Consider the following 16961-nt stretch of genomic DNA (forward strand, 5'->3'; position numbering starts at 1 on the left):
TGTTGCTGAAGGCTCTGGCTCAGAGGGAACATCACTTCTTCCATAGCCTAGATGGGGGAACAGAGGAGATCATACTTCCCAATGAGGGGACCGGAAGAGACATGGACATGGGAGAAAGACCCTGATTCCTGTAACATATTATAGGCAAGGATTAACAAAGAACAGAATATAATGCCAACGTAGCCACAGCAGTTACTAAGGAGAAAATGACACAAAGTGTTTTTTTTCTCCACTCCCAAAACAGAAAATTCAAAAGTTGGAATTTTGGGGCTAGAGAAATGGCTCATGTGGGTACACATGCTTGTTGTGCAAACATGACGAATTGAGTGTGGATCTCAGCACCCATATAAAAAGCAGGACTTGGTTGCAAGCACCTATAATCTCAAAGCTATAGAGGACAGAGACCAAAGGATTGCTAAGGCTTGCTGGTCACAAGTCTAGTTCCAGCTTCAGTGGAAGACTTTGTCCCAAGGGACTAAAGTGACAGATAGCAAGACATTTAATATCTTTCTCTGGCTTTCATGCACATACATACTTCTGTGTACATCTACACACATGCATACATGTAACACATGCACACACATGTACATGCACAAAAGTCAAATTTGATATCAGGTCTTTAAAAAAATCACTAAGGTTAAATGAGGTCATTGGGAATGACCCTCATCAGTATGACTGGCAAGAAAATGCCCGGTAAGATAGTGGAGAAGAACCCCTGAAACTCAAGGAAAGTAAACAGTGAAGACAATATACAGTGAGCTCTTTGCAAGAGACAAGGTCTGTAAGCAAACCCATTGAGCCAGGAGAGATCTCTATAGTGGAGCAGGCAAGAAAGCAAGGATTACAGCCCAGCTGGAAGCCCCTTTCCAACTAGCAAAACTTCAGCTAGAGTGGTAAGTACTTAAGATACAAAGTAAGTACTGTTCTTCACACTCAGAGATCTACAGGACCACAGGAGGCTACCACAGACTCTGTGGGTTCACGAGAACCACCAGGAAAGATCTTAAGGCTTCCCTTCCCCCACATGACAGACCCCAAGGAACATGGAGTCCTCACAGACCAGTGGTTCTCACTGGCCCCTTGCTCATCCAGCCTTAACTCCTACATGGGAACCGCTACAGTTGAAGGGATCTGAGAATTTCACAGTCTGACTCAGCATGGCTGCACCAGCAGTTCACCGCAGAAGTGTCCTTTTTCTTTAGTTCCTGTTATCTCGCTTCCACTCTTGCATGTGTGCTGTGTGATGGCTTAGTGTTTGCATAGAACTCAGTGAGGTTTCAAGGCTGCTGTGAATGTTTCTCAACCTAGCTTAGTGTACCTGTAATACCTCTGCCTTTTCCTCTTTATGTAATCTTTACCCCTTCCTCTTTTTAATTCTCCTCTTCCTTTATTCTTCTTTTTCTGTTTTTATTTTTTAACTCAGCAGGGTCCACCTGCCTTTGCCTCCCAAGTGTTGGGATTAAAGGTGTATATCACCATGCCTGGCTTCTTTTTAAAACAGATTTTATATATAATTATGTGTATGTTCATGGGAATTGAGGTGTGTGTGGGGGGGTACTCTGGGAGGCCAAAGGTATAGGATCCCCTTGAAGGTGGATTTATAGGCAGTTATGAGCCACTCAACATGGGTATTGTGAACCAAATTCAGATTGTATGCTGAAGGAGAAGAAAAGCCAACAGAGTTAGGCTAACTTTCTATTGCTTTCCAAATCATTGTATTACAGAAATGTAAACCACATCCCTGCAATATCGCCTGTCTGGTTGCCAGCAGGCCTGGCTTCCACAACTTCAGAGGACAACCCAAGCAGGAGTGTCCGTGAACTTAAAGGGTTTTGACTGGCAGTCTGACAGTAAGGTTCCAACAGCTTGAGATGTCAAGGGAAAACTGTGGAAGTCCAGGCTTCATTGTACTCCATTCCTCTGAAGGCCCTGGGCTCCTAGGAGACAGAAACCAACAACTCCAGCCTCCTGCTTTCCCAGGCTCAGCACTTCCCCAGTCCAGAGCAGTTCATCCCAAAGTGGAAGTCCTGGACCAGTGTCTCAGGACCCACCTCCCAAGATGAGAAGATGCCACCCTCAGTCTATGCAAGGAATCTTGTCACCATCAAGGAACAATCATGCCCTTCTCAAGGCTTGTTGCTGCCATTTTGGTCATGCCCCTGCCTCAGTCCATCTCCTGAGCCCTTCTAGGGTTCTATTAATGCAGGACAGAGAGGAGGGCACCTCTGACACAGACCTTTCCCTTTGGAGGTATTGATATCCTTTCTTCCCTCTCTTGTCTCTATTCTTTAAAGTCCAGTTCTGACCTATAGCTGGCAGTGTTTCTGGCATCAACAGACACCTGATAGGAAGTAGTTTCCAGAAAGCAACTTGGATGAAGCCCCAGAGGCCCTGGTTTGTGGAAAAGGTGATTAGCCCAGCCAACACGGGGACTTTTGGTCCCTGTGTTTCTTCTCCAAGATGGGAGCAAACTTACTCTCAAAACCCTCCAGATCATGGGGGTGATGAGGATTCGTGTTCTGATAGGCTCTGCTATTTCCTGTTTAAATCCTAGGTGTGCTTTATGGCCTTCCAGGTTAGGGTCTTGGGTGGAACACCTGGTGCCTGGGCTGTTCTCTGAATTTTTCTGGAATGCAATTTTTTCCCCTTGCATTTTAAAGCTCTAGGAGAGAGAAACAACAGCAAAGGCCATGTCTGGAAGTAATTTGGGTTGGGGGAGGAGTAGTCACAAGGCTTTCTCGGCCCCCCCCCCAGCTCCGGCAATGGAATCTTGTCTACACTCGGGACTGTTTTGTATAATTGTCCCCAGAAATCTAACTTCTGGAAAAACAACTGGCTAGCAAAGCATTCCAGATGCCAAACAGATAATCTGAAGTGACTTTGTTTATTAAGGAAGGATTTCAAGAGGGCCTGTAGTTTCCAGAGAATTGAGAGCCTGTCTCTGAGCCCCAACGAGTGGGAGAGGGAATCAAGGCTGCTGCTGGTGTCTGTGACCAGAAGTTACACCAGGCTCCATGAACTGCTGCTGGTGTCTGCCCTTCACCTCGTGGAGCTCCAGCTCCTTATTCTGCAGTTGGATTTGAGGTCGATTCTCATCTCCCTGTCTTCCCCAACAGAAAACCACATTGACCCAAATCCAGAAGAGGCCCAGATCTCCCCGCCCCCCAAAAAAGAACTGCCAGATGGGATCTAGCTCGCTGACACAGCCCACAGTGGCACCCACACCGCATCTGAACTTTTACATGAGAAATAAACTTAGATTTTGCTCCAGGTCTTGCTATTTAACCTCTGAGACTAAACAACAAAAGTTTCTACTAGCCAAGAAAGAAGCAGAAGAATCAGCTGGGAAGTGCTGGCAACTCAGCAGAATTCCAAGGGAACTCCATGTTATTGGGGAGTCTTCCCCAGTCCTCCCTGCCTGTGTGCTTTAGTTCACAGTTAGCTTCTTCTGCTCCTCCCAAAGCTGATCTTGGGACCTTAATGGGTTCTATCCAACCTTCAACCACATAACTTTGCCAATTCACCACCCAAACCAATTCATCGTAAACACCTGGTTCTCAGTAAACAGAGACTAAAAATGCAATTCAGTTGGTAAAGAGTTTATCCAGAAGGCATAAGACATTGAGGTCTTCCTGAGCACTAAGCACAATGATATGTACCTGTAATCCTAGCGCAATCCAGAGGTGGAGGCAGAGGATCAGAAATCCAAAATCATCCTTGACAAGAGAGTGAGTTGGAGGCTAGTCTGTGCTACACGAGACCTTATTTAATAAACCCAAAAGTGAGTAAACAAACCAGTAAACAGTCTCTGGCCAGTTAGTGGATAGACTGTTCTGGAAACAGACGATGGTGGCAAGGAAACTCGACAGCGAGGGCCATTACAGAAACAGTTTCTCTGGAACAGGTTGACATAAGTTACTCTAGGAAAAATAGTATTCATGGACTGACACAACTCTCATAAGCCTCTTGGTTTGTCTTTCCCAAAGCATCCCAAATCTCTTCTTGTGTGAAGGTCTCCTTTGAAAAGGACTGAATGGTCAGGTCAGCTGGGGGGGGGGGGGGGGGGGGGGAGAATGAACCCAGAGTAGAAGATGAGGCTGAGAATGAGCTGGGCAACAAGCCTGGCTTCCCCGACTCTTAACCTGCCTTTCCACACAAAAGTGTCACACCAAGAAAGACAGGAAGGGATTTCCGCAGTATCGCCGAGAACTAAACCAGGAGGTCTTAAAGCGAGTCTATAGTCCATAAGATCGTATGCCTTTGTGGATTATTCTGAGATTATTAAAAGGAACAGCACCCCTGTTAGGGGTCTGAGTGTTGAATTTGATCTCTAGATTGAACAAGATCTCTAGGGGCTCTCTTCAGTCTCAGCTTGTGTCACCGGGAAACCGACTGACTCTTACATAATCGCAAGGATTGTCTGCTTCGTTTTCTGCCTGTCCCATTTTACTAGGGAAGCAAATGGATTCCCCTCTACTCTACAGGTGAGCTCCGGGAAGACCTGCAGGGATTAGGGCCACACTCCCGTCTTTGTTCGTTCAGGGTCGGGACCGCACAACAGCGCCGCCCAGCTTCACGGTGCGAGTGTACAGACTCCCCAACGCTCGCGCCGTTGTCGCTCCGCCCATCGCCCCGCCCAAAGTCCAGCCATAGCCCCGCCCATATCTGGAGCGCCCCTTTTCCAGTAGCCCCGCCCGCCCATAGGGGGAGGAGCCTGTGGCGCGCGGGTGTGACGCCAACGCGTGTCTACGTCATCACGCGCCCAGCTGGGAGGAGGCGCGAGCTGAGAACGGAGCCTGTCGCCACCAGCGCGGCGGTGAGCTCACATGGGTCTCTGGCGCGGCTCTGCGTGCGCTGGCTTCCTGGCGCTGGCCGTGGGCTGCGTGTTCCTGCTGGAGCCGGAGCTGCCGGGCTCGGCGCTGCGCTCTTTCTGGAGCTCCCTGCGGCTGGGGCCCGCGCCCCCGGGACCTCTGTCCCCCGAGGGCCGGCTGGCGGCCGCCTGGGATGCTCTCATCGTGCAGCCCGCCCGGCGCTGGCGCCGCGTGGCTGTGGGGTGAGTGCCTGCGGGGCCTGCGGCTCTGGGCCTCCCCGGGAAGTGTGCGCGCTCCGGGGTCTGCCCTGGACGCGCTGGTGTCCGCGTTGCCCTCTTGGCAAAAGTGTCGGACGTGTGAGACGAGCCTTTCGTCATCGCTTCAGGGACACTCAGCACAATTTCCCCCTCGGCTGGTTCTGCTCTTCTCTTTTCCGTGTAAAACCATCCAGCCCTAATAGCCTCTTAGACATCTAACCCAGCCTGTCACCTGTATTTTTTTGAGGTTACTCCATTGTCGTGACTTTCACCCCTTCGCGGCCAACTGTTCTCTAGCGGTCACAGATTCCTATTCTTGCGCTCTTCCTATTCTGAACTTGAAGCTGAATGAGTTCTGTAGCTATTACGTCATCTCGTCTGAAGACCACTGTACTAAAACTGCTCGTTTTCAAATTCAGCAGTTTTTTTGGTTGAGGTTTCATTGTCTGCTCTCTGCGCCTTTCACGTTTAGCACGCCTCCTTAGAACTACTTCCTTCCCCATACTGAGTGACAGTCCGTATTTTTTTTTTTTTTTTTGGTTTTGACAGTCCGTATTTTTAAGGTTCTCCCAAATCACAGTACCTCCTTTCTTTGCTCACAGAAATGTAATCTTATTAACACTAACCTTAGTCCCTCTCCTAGTTCGCCTTGGTTTTCTTGTCACGTCAAGGGTGCCATACAACGCCAAGTTTATTATCTTTTGGGGGGTATGCTTTTCTTTAGGTTGGATTTGTTGAGTTTTTGCTTCTTTTTGAACTACGGTCTCCTTGGCTGGTCTGGAACTTATATAGATGAGGAATGGGCCTCAAACCTAGATGTACCTGTTCCTGCCTCCTGTACTGGTGTTACATGCCCAAGAGGCCTGTACAAAAACAACTCGTCCCTCCTATTTTGTGCCATTGTTGTGGCTAAGTGGAGTAAAGTAAAGCAAAGGTGACCTGCATCGATGAAATAATCACGTTATTTAACCAATAAAATGTTAGCTTTTGCAAGTACTCACATGTTAACTAGTTAGTAGTTTTGTACACAAGTAGTCTTTACTGTGTATTTCCTACCTCTTTCCAAATTCATACTCTCTTCACCCACCCTTTTATCGGATTCTTTTTTTTTCTTCTATGTGTATGGGTGTTCTTGTCAGCATGTTTTTCCACGCAGTGCCTGCCAAAAGTCTCTGAACCCCTGGGGCTGGAATTATGAACAGTTGTGAGCTGCCATGTGGGTGCTGGGACTTGAACCTGGGTTTTCTGCAAGAGGACCCTACTATTAATCACTGAACCATCTCTCTAGCCTTCTTTATCAGAGTCTTACTTTAAGATTTAAAAATTTTAAAATGTATCTGTGTGGGAGTAGGTGGGAGTGCAGGTCCCCTTGGAGTCCAGAAAAGAGTGCTGGATCACCTGGAGCTGAGTTACGTGTGCTGGTGAGTTACCCCAGCTGGTGCTAGGAATTAAACTCTGTCCTCTGGAAGAGCAGCCTGTGTTCTTAACTGCTGAGCCTTCTCCATCCCTTCTTATCTGATTTTTTCTTCTTTCTTCCTTTTTTTGTTTTTATTTTTTTAATTATCTTTAATTTATTTTTCAAGACAGCGTTTTTCTGTGTAACCCAGGCTGTCCTGGAACTCACTCTTTGGACTAGACTGGCCTCAAATTCAGAAACTGGCCTTCTGCCTCCCGAGTGTGAGTGCTGGGATTAAAGGACTTTGCCATCATGCCTGGTCTTATATTCTTTTTTGTTTTGTTCTTTTAAGACAGGGTTTCTCTGTAATGGCCCTGGTTGCCCTGGAATTCTCTTTGTAGACCAGGCTGGCCTCAAACTCACAGAGATCCACTTACCTCTGCCTCCCAAGTGCTGGAATTAAAGGCGTGCACCACCAAGCCCAGCTCTCTTATCAGATTCTTGATCATTTTTTTTCTTTGAGCTGTGTCGGGTATGTGCTGGGTTCTGAGTGTACGTATGGAGGAGGCCAAGTTTCTGCTGCATTTGTTGGAAGCAGATAGATTGTACTCCTTGGGCTGCTAGAACAGAATAACTCAGACTAATTGCTTAAAACAAAAGAAGCTTTCTGGTGACCCTGGAGACTTGATAGTTCCAAATCAAGGTTCCAGACTGGTTTCTAGGGAAGCTGATTTCTGGCGATGCCATTTACCTTGCAACTGGCCAGCTTCTTGTGTTCTCACATGACTTTTACTGCGTAGTCCAGAGTGATGTCTCTTCCTCTTATATGAAAACCATTCTTGTTGAATTAGGGGCTACCTCTGCCACCCATTTAACCTTAATTGCATCCCATGAGGCCCAAAGTCCAAATACAGTTACACTGGGGACTGGGTTTGTCTTAGTTACTTCTCTACTCCATAACAAAACACCACAATGAAAGCAACTTATAAAAGAGCCTTATTGGGGCCTTCAGTTTCAGAGGGTGAATCCATAGCCATCTTGACAGGAAACATGGCAAGCAGTCAGGCAAGCATGACACTGGAGTAGTAGCCGAGAGTTTATATCCTTGTTCAAAAGTAGGAGGCAGAGAGAGAGAGAACTAACTGGGAAGGGCATGGGTGATTGAAATCCCACCCCTGCTGATGCACCTGTTCCAACATGGCCACACCTCCTAATCCTTCCCAAACCGTTCTTAATCAAACCACCATAGGGTTTCCACATAGGAATTTGAGGTGATGTAGGGATTACCATTGTCCACAACAGTTGTGAAAGGTGCTGTGTTTAGCTCCTGATAAGAGTAAGGCAGTCCAGCTATTCCGAAGAATTGCTAATTCCTCCCAGGATGGGATAGTAGAAAACACTCCAAGGAAATGGCATTCCATTTTCTGTTGTTACATAGTAATGCATCACCTCAAAACTTACTTAAAACTGCCTTATTTCATGACCTTTTGTTAGTCTAAGATATGATTGGGTTCAGCTGAGCACTTCTAGCATTTGGGGTCTTCTACAGTTGTATTAGGGTAATGACTGAGACTAGGTTTATAATTAAGATTGATCAAGGCTGGAATGTCCACTGAGGTTTTCCATCTACAGGAGGCCTCTTCTGGCTGTTTGGATTCTCAGAACAGGGAGACTAGGCTAGGAGAATGTCCAAAGAGGATCAGGCAGATGGCTTAATGTCTCATGGTTTAACTATAGGATCAGATTTCCCAGCGTTTGGTCCACCTGGTTATAAGGGGAGGGGACATGGGTTACTCCTTGGTGGGAGGAATATCAAAATTACATTGGAGCAAAACCATATGGATCTTGGTTGAGACCATGATAGAAAATATATTCCATGATAACTTGTGTGATAGATCTAGAGAGAAAAAAGATTTCTTCTGATCAAGGCAAGGGAACAGATACATCTAAGCAAGGACCGAGTGTGGGAAGAGTCCACAGCGGCATCGGTTGTGGCGGTGCACACCTGTCATTGCAGCCCTGGGAGCTGAGGTGGGAAGAGGGCGTGTTTGGGGCCACCCTGGACTACAGCAGCCGGGTTTGAGAATGAGAGTGCAGAGAAGAAGGGAATCTTGGAGTTGGTGGTGGAGAAGAGAGTAGAGCTTTATAAACAGGCGAGTGCCGCTAAAGTTCCTTGTTGAAAACATCTGATGGGGATGGAAAAGATAGATTTTTGGGCAGCTATTTCAACCTAACTGCTCAGCACCATTTTGTGGCCAGCACAAAGCAACTAGCAACATTATTTCTTACCCAGAGGTGTTTAAATGTAAAGGTAGGGCATGGGGTTAGGGAGCAAATGTACTAAAATTTCATTTTGGAGTGAGAGGGTGGGTTGTAGTTTTGACACGTGGATTCGTTTCTCACTCAAAGCACATGGTGTAGTATGGTCTGTAAGGCAGGTTGTCTGGAGACCCTGATACTGGTAAAGAGGCCATTGTACGGCTCTGGTGAAGGGAGGAAAGAATCCAAACCATTGCTTGGCAGTGATCCTGGAGGGTGAGATTGGAGATGTTGGATAGCAGGGTGGACGGGCAGTTAAAGAAAGCAGGCTCGTCATGGCAGGTGTAGCAACTTTATGAAGCAGGTGGTTCTAAGTGTTCAGTCATCACAAATGACAAGCTGTCTTAGAAATACCGGTTTCCCGAGGTCACACACACAGACACACAGAGCCATCAGGTGCTGTAATAACATTGTAAGACTCGTCTTTCCCGCTTCTGCTTCCGTATTTAGGCCCCACGGTTACCAGAATAAGAGACAGAAAGAAAGGAGCCGGTTAAACTGGGCTGCAGAGGATTTGTGGGATTTCAGATGAAGTGGCTTCTGAGAATAAGGCTGAAGTTAGGAGTTTGCTGAGGACTGGGACTGCTTACTTTTGAGATGCCAGTGCTTAAATGAAGCCCACCTTGATTTTCTAAAAATGTGACTCCTTCCTGCTTCTGAACTGGACCTGGGTATCTATTGCCTATGGGATAAAAATGAAGCCCTCAACCTCACATTGACTCGAGTCTTTCTTTGCCCTGAGCTTTGCTCCCTCTAAATTCTCCACTCTAGATGAACATTCATGTTACAGACCTTGCCCCCTCGAGGAATTCAGTGTAGATGAATCTGAGTTTGAATTAAAGCTGCTCCAGTCTGTGGCTTTTGGAATGTTAGTTAATCTCTACTATAGCTCCTCTCAGCTGGAGCCATGACGACTAATAACTGAGACGCTTCAGCTTAGGGAGAAGAACGCTGCTCCCACCCAGGCTCTGCTCATAGACCAGGAAGCTAGGCTTCCAGTTCCTTCTCTGACCCCCTTCTTAGATAGACATTCGGTATCTTTGTCCTGTTTGCTCCCTAATTGTTGGGTTTTGTTTTCTCCATATCACACAACGATTTATATGTTTTGAAATTCTGCCCTCCTGTCAAGTGAGCACAATTTGTTAGTTTCTTTGTCTTAATTTCCTCTCCACAGTGAAGCTCTGGCAATGTGCTTGTTGATGTTGAAGGATGTTGTTAGCTTTAGAGAGAGAGTTTAACTGGTGACAGGGTGTGACAGGTACATAAGTTATTAGTTTGGCGTCTGCACATAAGTGGATGGTCAGTAACATTTTTCTGTTATTTTTAAGAATTTTTTTGTTTATTTTTGCTGAGGGTTTTACACTTAGACTTATCTAGGCTGTCCTGGAATTCACAGCAATCCTGTCTCAGCCTCCTAAATCCTGGACTTAAAGGCATAAGCCAACAAACCTGGTCTTTTTTTTTTTTTTTTTTTTTTTTCTAAAACAAGGTCTTACTAAGTTGATGAGGCTTTAGAATTTCATACAACCAACCAGGTGATGCTGTACTGGTTTCTCAACAGCCCTTTGAAGTGCATGGACCACTTCTGTGAACTCATGTCAAGTACTGAGCTACAACAAGGTTACAGGCCCGCCCAAGTCTTCCAAGCCATGCTCAGTTCTAAGATGCAGCTTCAGCTTGGAGTATTTGGTAGTTAGTGTAGTCTGCCCAATGTCCTGTCTTGTCTATGGAGGAAAGTGTCTGACGGCTGCCTTTTGCCAAGATTTTTTTTTTTTTTGCACTTTAAAACATACATTAATTTATTAAATCTTTACTATAAGTTAACTTGTATTGTTGCCATTTTATAGGCAAGGAAACAGATTCAGAAATTGAAGGGACTTGCATCCAGACAGCATAGCTTTGCTAGCATCTTTGCATAAATGCATTTTTGTTCCCATGATATTGTTGTTCTGAGTGCTGAGTACCTGCATTCTCAGTTTGTAGCTGACAATAAAAGTTTGCCTGACTCTGAAGAAGAGTTCCAGTATGTATGTCCAGATAAAATCATTCTTTAGATATATGATGTTTGCTTTATTGTCCTGGTGTCAGACCTACACCAGCTGTCTGCAGAGCTGCTCTCTGTAGGTAAATTCAGAGTTGCTGCCCCATGCTTTAGCTTCCTTTCGTCTCTCTCCTTCCAGAGTCAATGCCTGTGTGGATGTGGTGATCTCTGGCGTGAAGCTTTTGCAGGGGCTGGGTCTCAGTCCTGGGAGTGGAAGAGATCATGCTGTTCTACACTCAAGAAGTGATCTGGAAGAAGCCTTTGTGTACTTCATGGGGAAGGGAGCTGCTGCTGAGCGCTTCTTCAGTGATAAGGAAACCTTCCATGACATTGCCCAGACTGCATCCGAGTTCCCTGGAGCCCAGGTTTGCCCCAATTACCAGTGCTACAAACTTTGTTAAGGGAGGGAAATAGCCTTTTTTTTTTTTTTTTTTTTTTACAGGGTTCTTAGAAGCAGCTTTCTCAGCCAGGCATTTGTGGTGCACACCTTTAATATCAGCACTCCAGAGGCAGAGGCAGGTGGATCTCTGAGTTCAAGGCCAGCCTGGTGTACAGAGGGAGTTCCAGGACAGCCTCCAAAGCTACAGAGAAACCCTGTCTCCAAAAAACAAAACCAAAAAAGGGCAGCTTTCTCTTTTCTCTTTCATTGTACACCAAGATCCAATTCTGTGGGTTGGCCCTTTTTGTAAAATTTTGTGTTGTGTATGTCATTAATCCTATTTCTTTTACTTGGATTTCTGTTCTGGGTCATACAGAACACCCTCCCCCCTTCTTTGTTACCAGACTAAAGGTTAGAAGTATGTATGTCTATTCCTAGTTTAGGTTATAATTTATTTTTTCCATATTTGTGTGTGTTTCTATACTTTATTTTTTTTAAATAAATGTATTTATTTATTTTACATCCCAGCCACAGTTTTCCTCCCTCTCTTCCTCCCAGTCCCTCTCCCCTCAGGTTATAATTTTTTATATATAGTTTGCAGTAATCTTAATATGTCTGAGTCCTTGCCAAGAAGGAAGGAAAAAAAATAAGCCCACACAGAGCTCTATCTAAATCCTTTTGGGAAGGGGTTTGGGAGTGTCTTCACCTTTATTTCGTCCGTCCAGACTAGAGTGTTTTGAGAGTGTGGAGGCTAATGCTCTGTGAGAAGGGCTGTCCTGTGTGTTAGGGAGTTGTCAGCAACCTCCCACTTCAGACTGCTAAGTGCAAAGCTCTGCTCTCCACTGTGATGGCCAAACTATCTCAGACACGCTCCTGTGTTTCCTGTGGGAAGAGGCGCTGGCAGAATCACACTGTTTGAAATCTGCTGGTCTAGATTGGTAGTTCTCAGGCTGAAGTATGTGTTGGAATCCCTGAGGGGAGGTGGAATAGGGACTCTTGAAAGAAATTGCCACTGGTGTTCTGAGATCCTGTTCAGTCTGTGGAAGCCTAGAGTTTTCTTTTCTAGCAAGTTTCTTGGTTAACACTATTGGATTGAGGACCTTGTTTTGAGAACCACTTGTTTATAGAGCAAAACACAGTAGACATATCTTTAGCTCACCTGTAATTATCAACAAAACCCTAGAACCCGCATGGTAGAAGCACAGTGTGTGGTAGAAGAGTCAGTTCTAGAGTTGGAGATGCAACCTTGGCTCTTCCCATCTCACTAGCATGTCTGTCCTCTATGTACCCTGGGGATGAGTTTTGGTTCTGATTTCTTTCATCCCAGCCCCACTAGGCCCCAGTAATTCTTCCTCCTTATGTAGGGCCTTCATTTTATGCAAAAGACAGGTCTCACATAAGTATGAACCTGAATTCTGATTAGGGAAGTTTTTTGTTTTGTTCTGTTTTTATAGATTTATTTTTATTATGTATATAAGTGTTCTGCTTGTATTCTGCCTGCAGGCCAGAAGAGGGCATCAGATCTCATTACGAATGGCTGTGAGCCACCATATATAGTTGCTGGGAACTGAACTCAGGACCGTTGGGAGAGCAGCCAGTGCTCATAACTGCTGAGCCAGTTCTCCAGCCCTGCTAGGGAAGTTGTTAATACATTTTTAATTGGTACCAATCACAGGCAAACCTTGGTGACCATTTTGGTTTTGATCCCTTTGAGATTTAAATTCGTTTTGTCTTCTGAAGTGGCCATCCTGAGCATTAGAAATGAGCGAGGTGTTAGCCAGCCAAATCTGTCAAGGACACAGTTGTCATATCCATCCGGACGGCTCAGCGCAGCAGCAGAAGTCCTCTCGGAAGGGAACACTAGTCTTTATGATCCTGGTATTTAAGCCAGTTTGCTTTATGTCCTCTTCTGCTTTGATGGAGGGGGCAGGAATCGTACAGGAATTAAATTCTGCTTTCCAGTGGTCCACACTATTTCTGAACGTTAGAAAAATGTCTTGCTTACCTTCTACTGATGCCTCAGTTTGGTACCTTTTCAAATTACCATCAGCTGTAAGGCGGGTGGCCTGAAAACCAACAGATAAACCATCCTGTGGAAACTCTGTGTCTGTTTTGTAGCTATCTTGAAATTTCCCTAACATTTCCTAGTGAATTCTTTTATCCATTGTAGTTAATTAAAACATTAAATCTGACATGTAGACCAAATTTGAGCTACCCATCACAGAAAATTCTAAATTTTTATGTAGAAAGCTATCTCTGTCCTGCCTAAACACAGATTGATTGACCTAAAGCACAGGGTGAGAGTAATGGCCAGCCTCTAGAGTGAGTTGTTTAATCTCTGCCTCTGCGTGGGTTAAGGACCAAAAAGATGGAGTGTTGCTCAGGGAGAACTTCTCAGGCTTCTTAACTGAACTGGCTGTTATTTGAGTTTCCAAGGCATCTGAATCCATGCTTAGCAACATGAAGTACCAGCTGGAACTGCCTGCTTTCTAAATGAGAGCTGCAGTGTGGAGAGAATAGGAGTTGTTCTGTGTGAGGGACTTTACCTGGGAGAGTTTATTACCAAGGTGGCCATTGTGTTTCCTAACTCGTCAGTGTGCTACTTCTAACTTAGCAACAGACACTTACTTAACCCATAGCCTAAGAAGGTGATCCCTAACCTGAAGGAGCTAGTTGTGTTCCAGATGTTTATCACCTAAGAGCTGGAGCTGTAGTAAAGGCTATTCAAGTTAGGTGGTAAGAGATCCCTAATCCTGTCTAGGGAGGACCATTTTGGAGACTGAGATGTCAGTGGGGAAAGGAGAGCAGAGACAGTATCATATGTTGTTGGAAAGGACTCAGGACCCTAATATAGAAGGGCAGGGTGTCCTAGCCAAAGGTCCAGGGACCCAGAGGAAGGCTGACTTGGAGAACTACCTTTCACCGCTGCAAGATAGGGGTGGAAGAGAGATCATGAGCTGAAAGCAAGAAAGGCTCTGTACACCCACTGTACACAGTGTCAATGTCAGCTTTCCCCAGCGACGCTGCTTCTAATCTCTTGTGTCCGTTTCCCACAGTATCCGCTTGGTCCTTTCTTACACTTCCCTCTTTGCTGGCATTTCCTCCTTCAGGCCTTTCCTTGTAGTAAATCTAATGTGGATTTGACACTGGGAAACAGGCAGCACAGCTACATACTTTACTGTCTATTCCTAAAGTGGATAACGTATAGAGTACAAAGAGAGGATGTGATTAATTATTCATAATGCACATCTCTCCTTGGTGGGGTAATTTGTAAGCTGAAAAGTCTGGGAGCAATGTTTGTCCTTTATGCAGCTACACTTACCATAGAAACTGAAATTTAAGCTGTGTTGTTGGAGAAACTAGTGTGCAGCGCAAATTCTAATTGCTCTTACTTATAAAGACCCAGAGCCAGATATCAGGGTAAATGCTGAAAGATGAGAGAGACAAAGGAGCAAGCCACAACCAGCTCTTATCTGCTGTCTCCTCTTGCCTTATATTCCCCTCTCCACCCAGCCATATCACTTCCTGCCTGTCTGTACAGACCTCCAGACCTTTATGGTTAACTAGCGGCTAACTCTGCGCTCTGATCTTCAGGCAAACTTTATTTGTTAGAGGACAAACAAAATATCACCACACTAGTGTTATTTAATTAAATGATCATAACTGGAATTTATGCATACAAATTGGAACCAAGCAAAGCAAAGCTTACCTGTATTATGGACATTGAATTAAATAAAATACAAAATATTTTTTAAAGGTACATTTTAAACTGTTGGTTCATGCCTGTAATCTCAGCACTTAGGAAGCTTGATATAGGAGGATTGCTGTGAGCTCAAAGTACCCTAAGCTACATAGCAAGACACTGTGTCACCCACTCTCCACCCCAAAGTCCCCGCAGAAAATTACATTTTAGAGCCCAGTGTGATGATGTGAACGCCTAATCTCAGCACTCAAGAAGCAGAAGAAAAGAACAAACAAATTAAATGACAAAAAAAATAACAGACTGCGCAGCTACATCTTAGGATTAAGAATGCAGCTGAAAGCACTCACAGGCCCTAGGCTCGAGCACTGAGAGAAGGATGTGCTCCGGTATTGAGTGATATTTAGGAGAATGACATAGTCGTATGCTCCATTAAGGAATCACAGGATGTGGGATAAGGTACAGTCATTTTGTGTTTTCTATTCTCTGCTTTAACTGCCTGGAAGCTCAGGGCCAGTTTGATCTAATTCAAACAGCCATACTGATTTTCATATTTATTCTCTCCATCTTTCCTTATTACTCCGTGTCTGTTTTGTTTTGTTTGCTTTGAGACAGGGTCTCTCTGTGTAGCTCTGACTGTCCTGGAGCTTGCTTTGTAGATGAGGCTGGCTTTGAACTCACAGAGTTAAGCCAGCTTTTGCCTCCAGAGTGCTTGAATTAAAGGCATGGGCCACCGTGATGCCTGGCTTTGTTTCTGTTTTATTAACCTCATTTGTAACCTTTGTTGTCAAGTCACCTCCAAGCTTGGTGCAGGTAGCCTGGTGGTAGATACATGTGATCCTAGCCCATGGGAAGTGGACAGAAGGATCAGAAGTTCAGCACTAGCCTCAGCTGCATAGGGAGCTTGAGGCTATTCTGAGCTACATCAAACGCTGTCTCAAAAAACCAGGAAAAAAGAAAAATCAAAATATATTAGTGGGGGCCGGGGTGATATCTCAATGGTTAAGAGCACTGACTCCTCTTGCAGAGGACCAGGGTACAATTGCCAGCACCACATGAAGGCTCATATTTCCAGGGGATCCAATATCCTCTTCTGGCCTCTTCAAGTATCGCAAACATTTGGTGCACAGACACAGACATAGGCAAGGTACCCATAAACACAGAATAAAAACAATTCTGAAAAAAAAAAAGAGTTAAAATTGCTGGGGTAGAAATGGACTGTGTTTTTAACCTTAGAAATGATTAAGCTTGGGTTATGCACTTGTTTGAGTGCTGATAACCTTGAATTGTCTTACAGCACTATGTAGGAGGAAATGCAGCTTTAATTGGACAGAGGTTTGCTGCCAATGCGGACTTAAAGGTAAGTCACATTTCTGGATTAAAACGTGTCTTTTTAAAATTTATTCATTTTTATTTTATGTGCATTAGTGTTTTACCTGCATGCATGTCTGTGTGAGGGTATCAGATCTTGGAGTTACAGACAGGTGTGAACTGCCATGTGAGTGCTGGGAATTGAACCCAGGTCCTCTGGAAGAACAGTCAGTGCTCTTAACCACTGAGCCATCTCTCCAGCCCCAGTGTCTTTCAACTGGTGTTTCCTCAATGTTAAGAGCAAGAGTGGGTCTTGGTTTCTTAATTCAGTCTGTGGTCTACCTGAGCTTCTAGCGAGAAAGCAGTATTGTGTTAGGGATGAATATAGTAACTAATGATGTTTGGGTACTTACCGTTTGTTAGATCAGTTCTTCTGCAGTCATGAAAGGATAGTTAATACTGCTGTTGATAGGACTGTTTTTGCTTTCCACATAAGGAAATGGGAGGCCTAGAGGCATTCACACTAATACATATGGATGCTCAGATGCTATCTAGATAGCCTGACCTAAGAACCCATGTTCTGATGAACATGTAATGGCTAAAAGCATGTGGACTCTGGAGTCAGGCTAAGTAGGAGATTAATATAAGCAATAAGAGAAAATGGAGTTGGTTGTGTTGGTGAACCTGGATCCAAATTGCAAAAACATGAGAGCTGTCAGGTGTGGTGACTCCAGAGACAGAAGCAAG

The 16961-nt window shown here is 45.0% G+C and overlaps 1 protein-coding gene across 3 annotated transcripts in view; it reads left to right on the forward strand.

Moving 5' to 3' along the window:
• Positions 1-4733: 4733 nt before the first annotated feature.
• Adpgk (ADP dependent glucokinase) overlaps positions 4734-16961 on the forward strand; it is a 30906-nt gene continuing 18678 nt past the window's right edge. For 2 of the 3 annotated variants that reach the window (XM_050151844.1, XM_050151845.1), the window contains exons 1-3: positions 4763-5053; positions 10964-11189; positions 16201-16263. In XM_050151844.1, the coding sequence (XP_050007801.1) occupies positions 4827-5053; positions 10964-11189; positions 16201-16263 (516 nt within the window). In that variant the 5' untranslated portion in view covers positions 4763-4826. Of the gene's footprint in view, positions 5054-10963; positions 11190-16200; positions 16264-16961 lie in introns of all 3 variants that reach the window. The other variant, XM_050151846.1, reaches the window with a different exon arrangement.

The sequence above is a fragment of the Alexandromys fortis genome, unplaced genomic scaffold (genome assembly GCF_014885135.2).
Source record: "Alexandromys fortis isolate MF-2015 unplaced genomic scaffold, M_Fortis_MF-2015_v1.1 scaffold_70, whole genome shotgun sequence".
Classification (NCBI taxonomy): domain Eukaryota; kingdom Metazoa; phylum Chordata; class Mammalia; order Rodentia; family Cricetidae; genus Alexandromys; species Alexandromys fortis.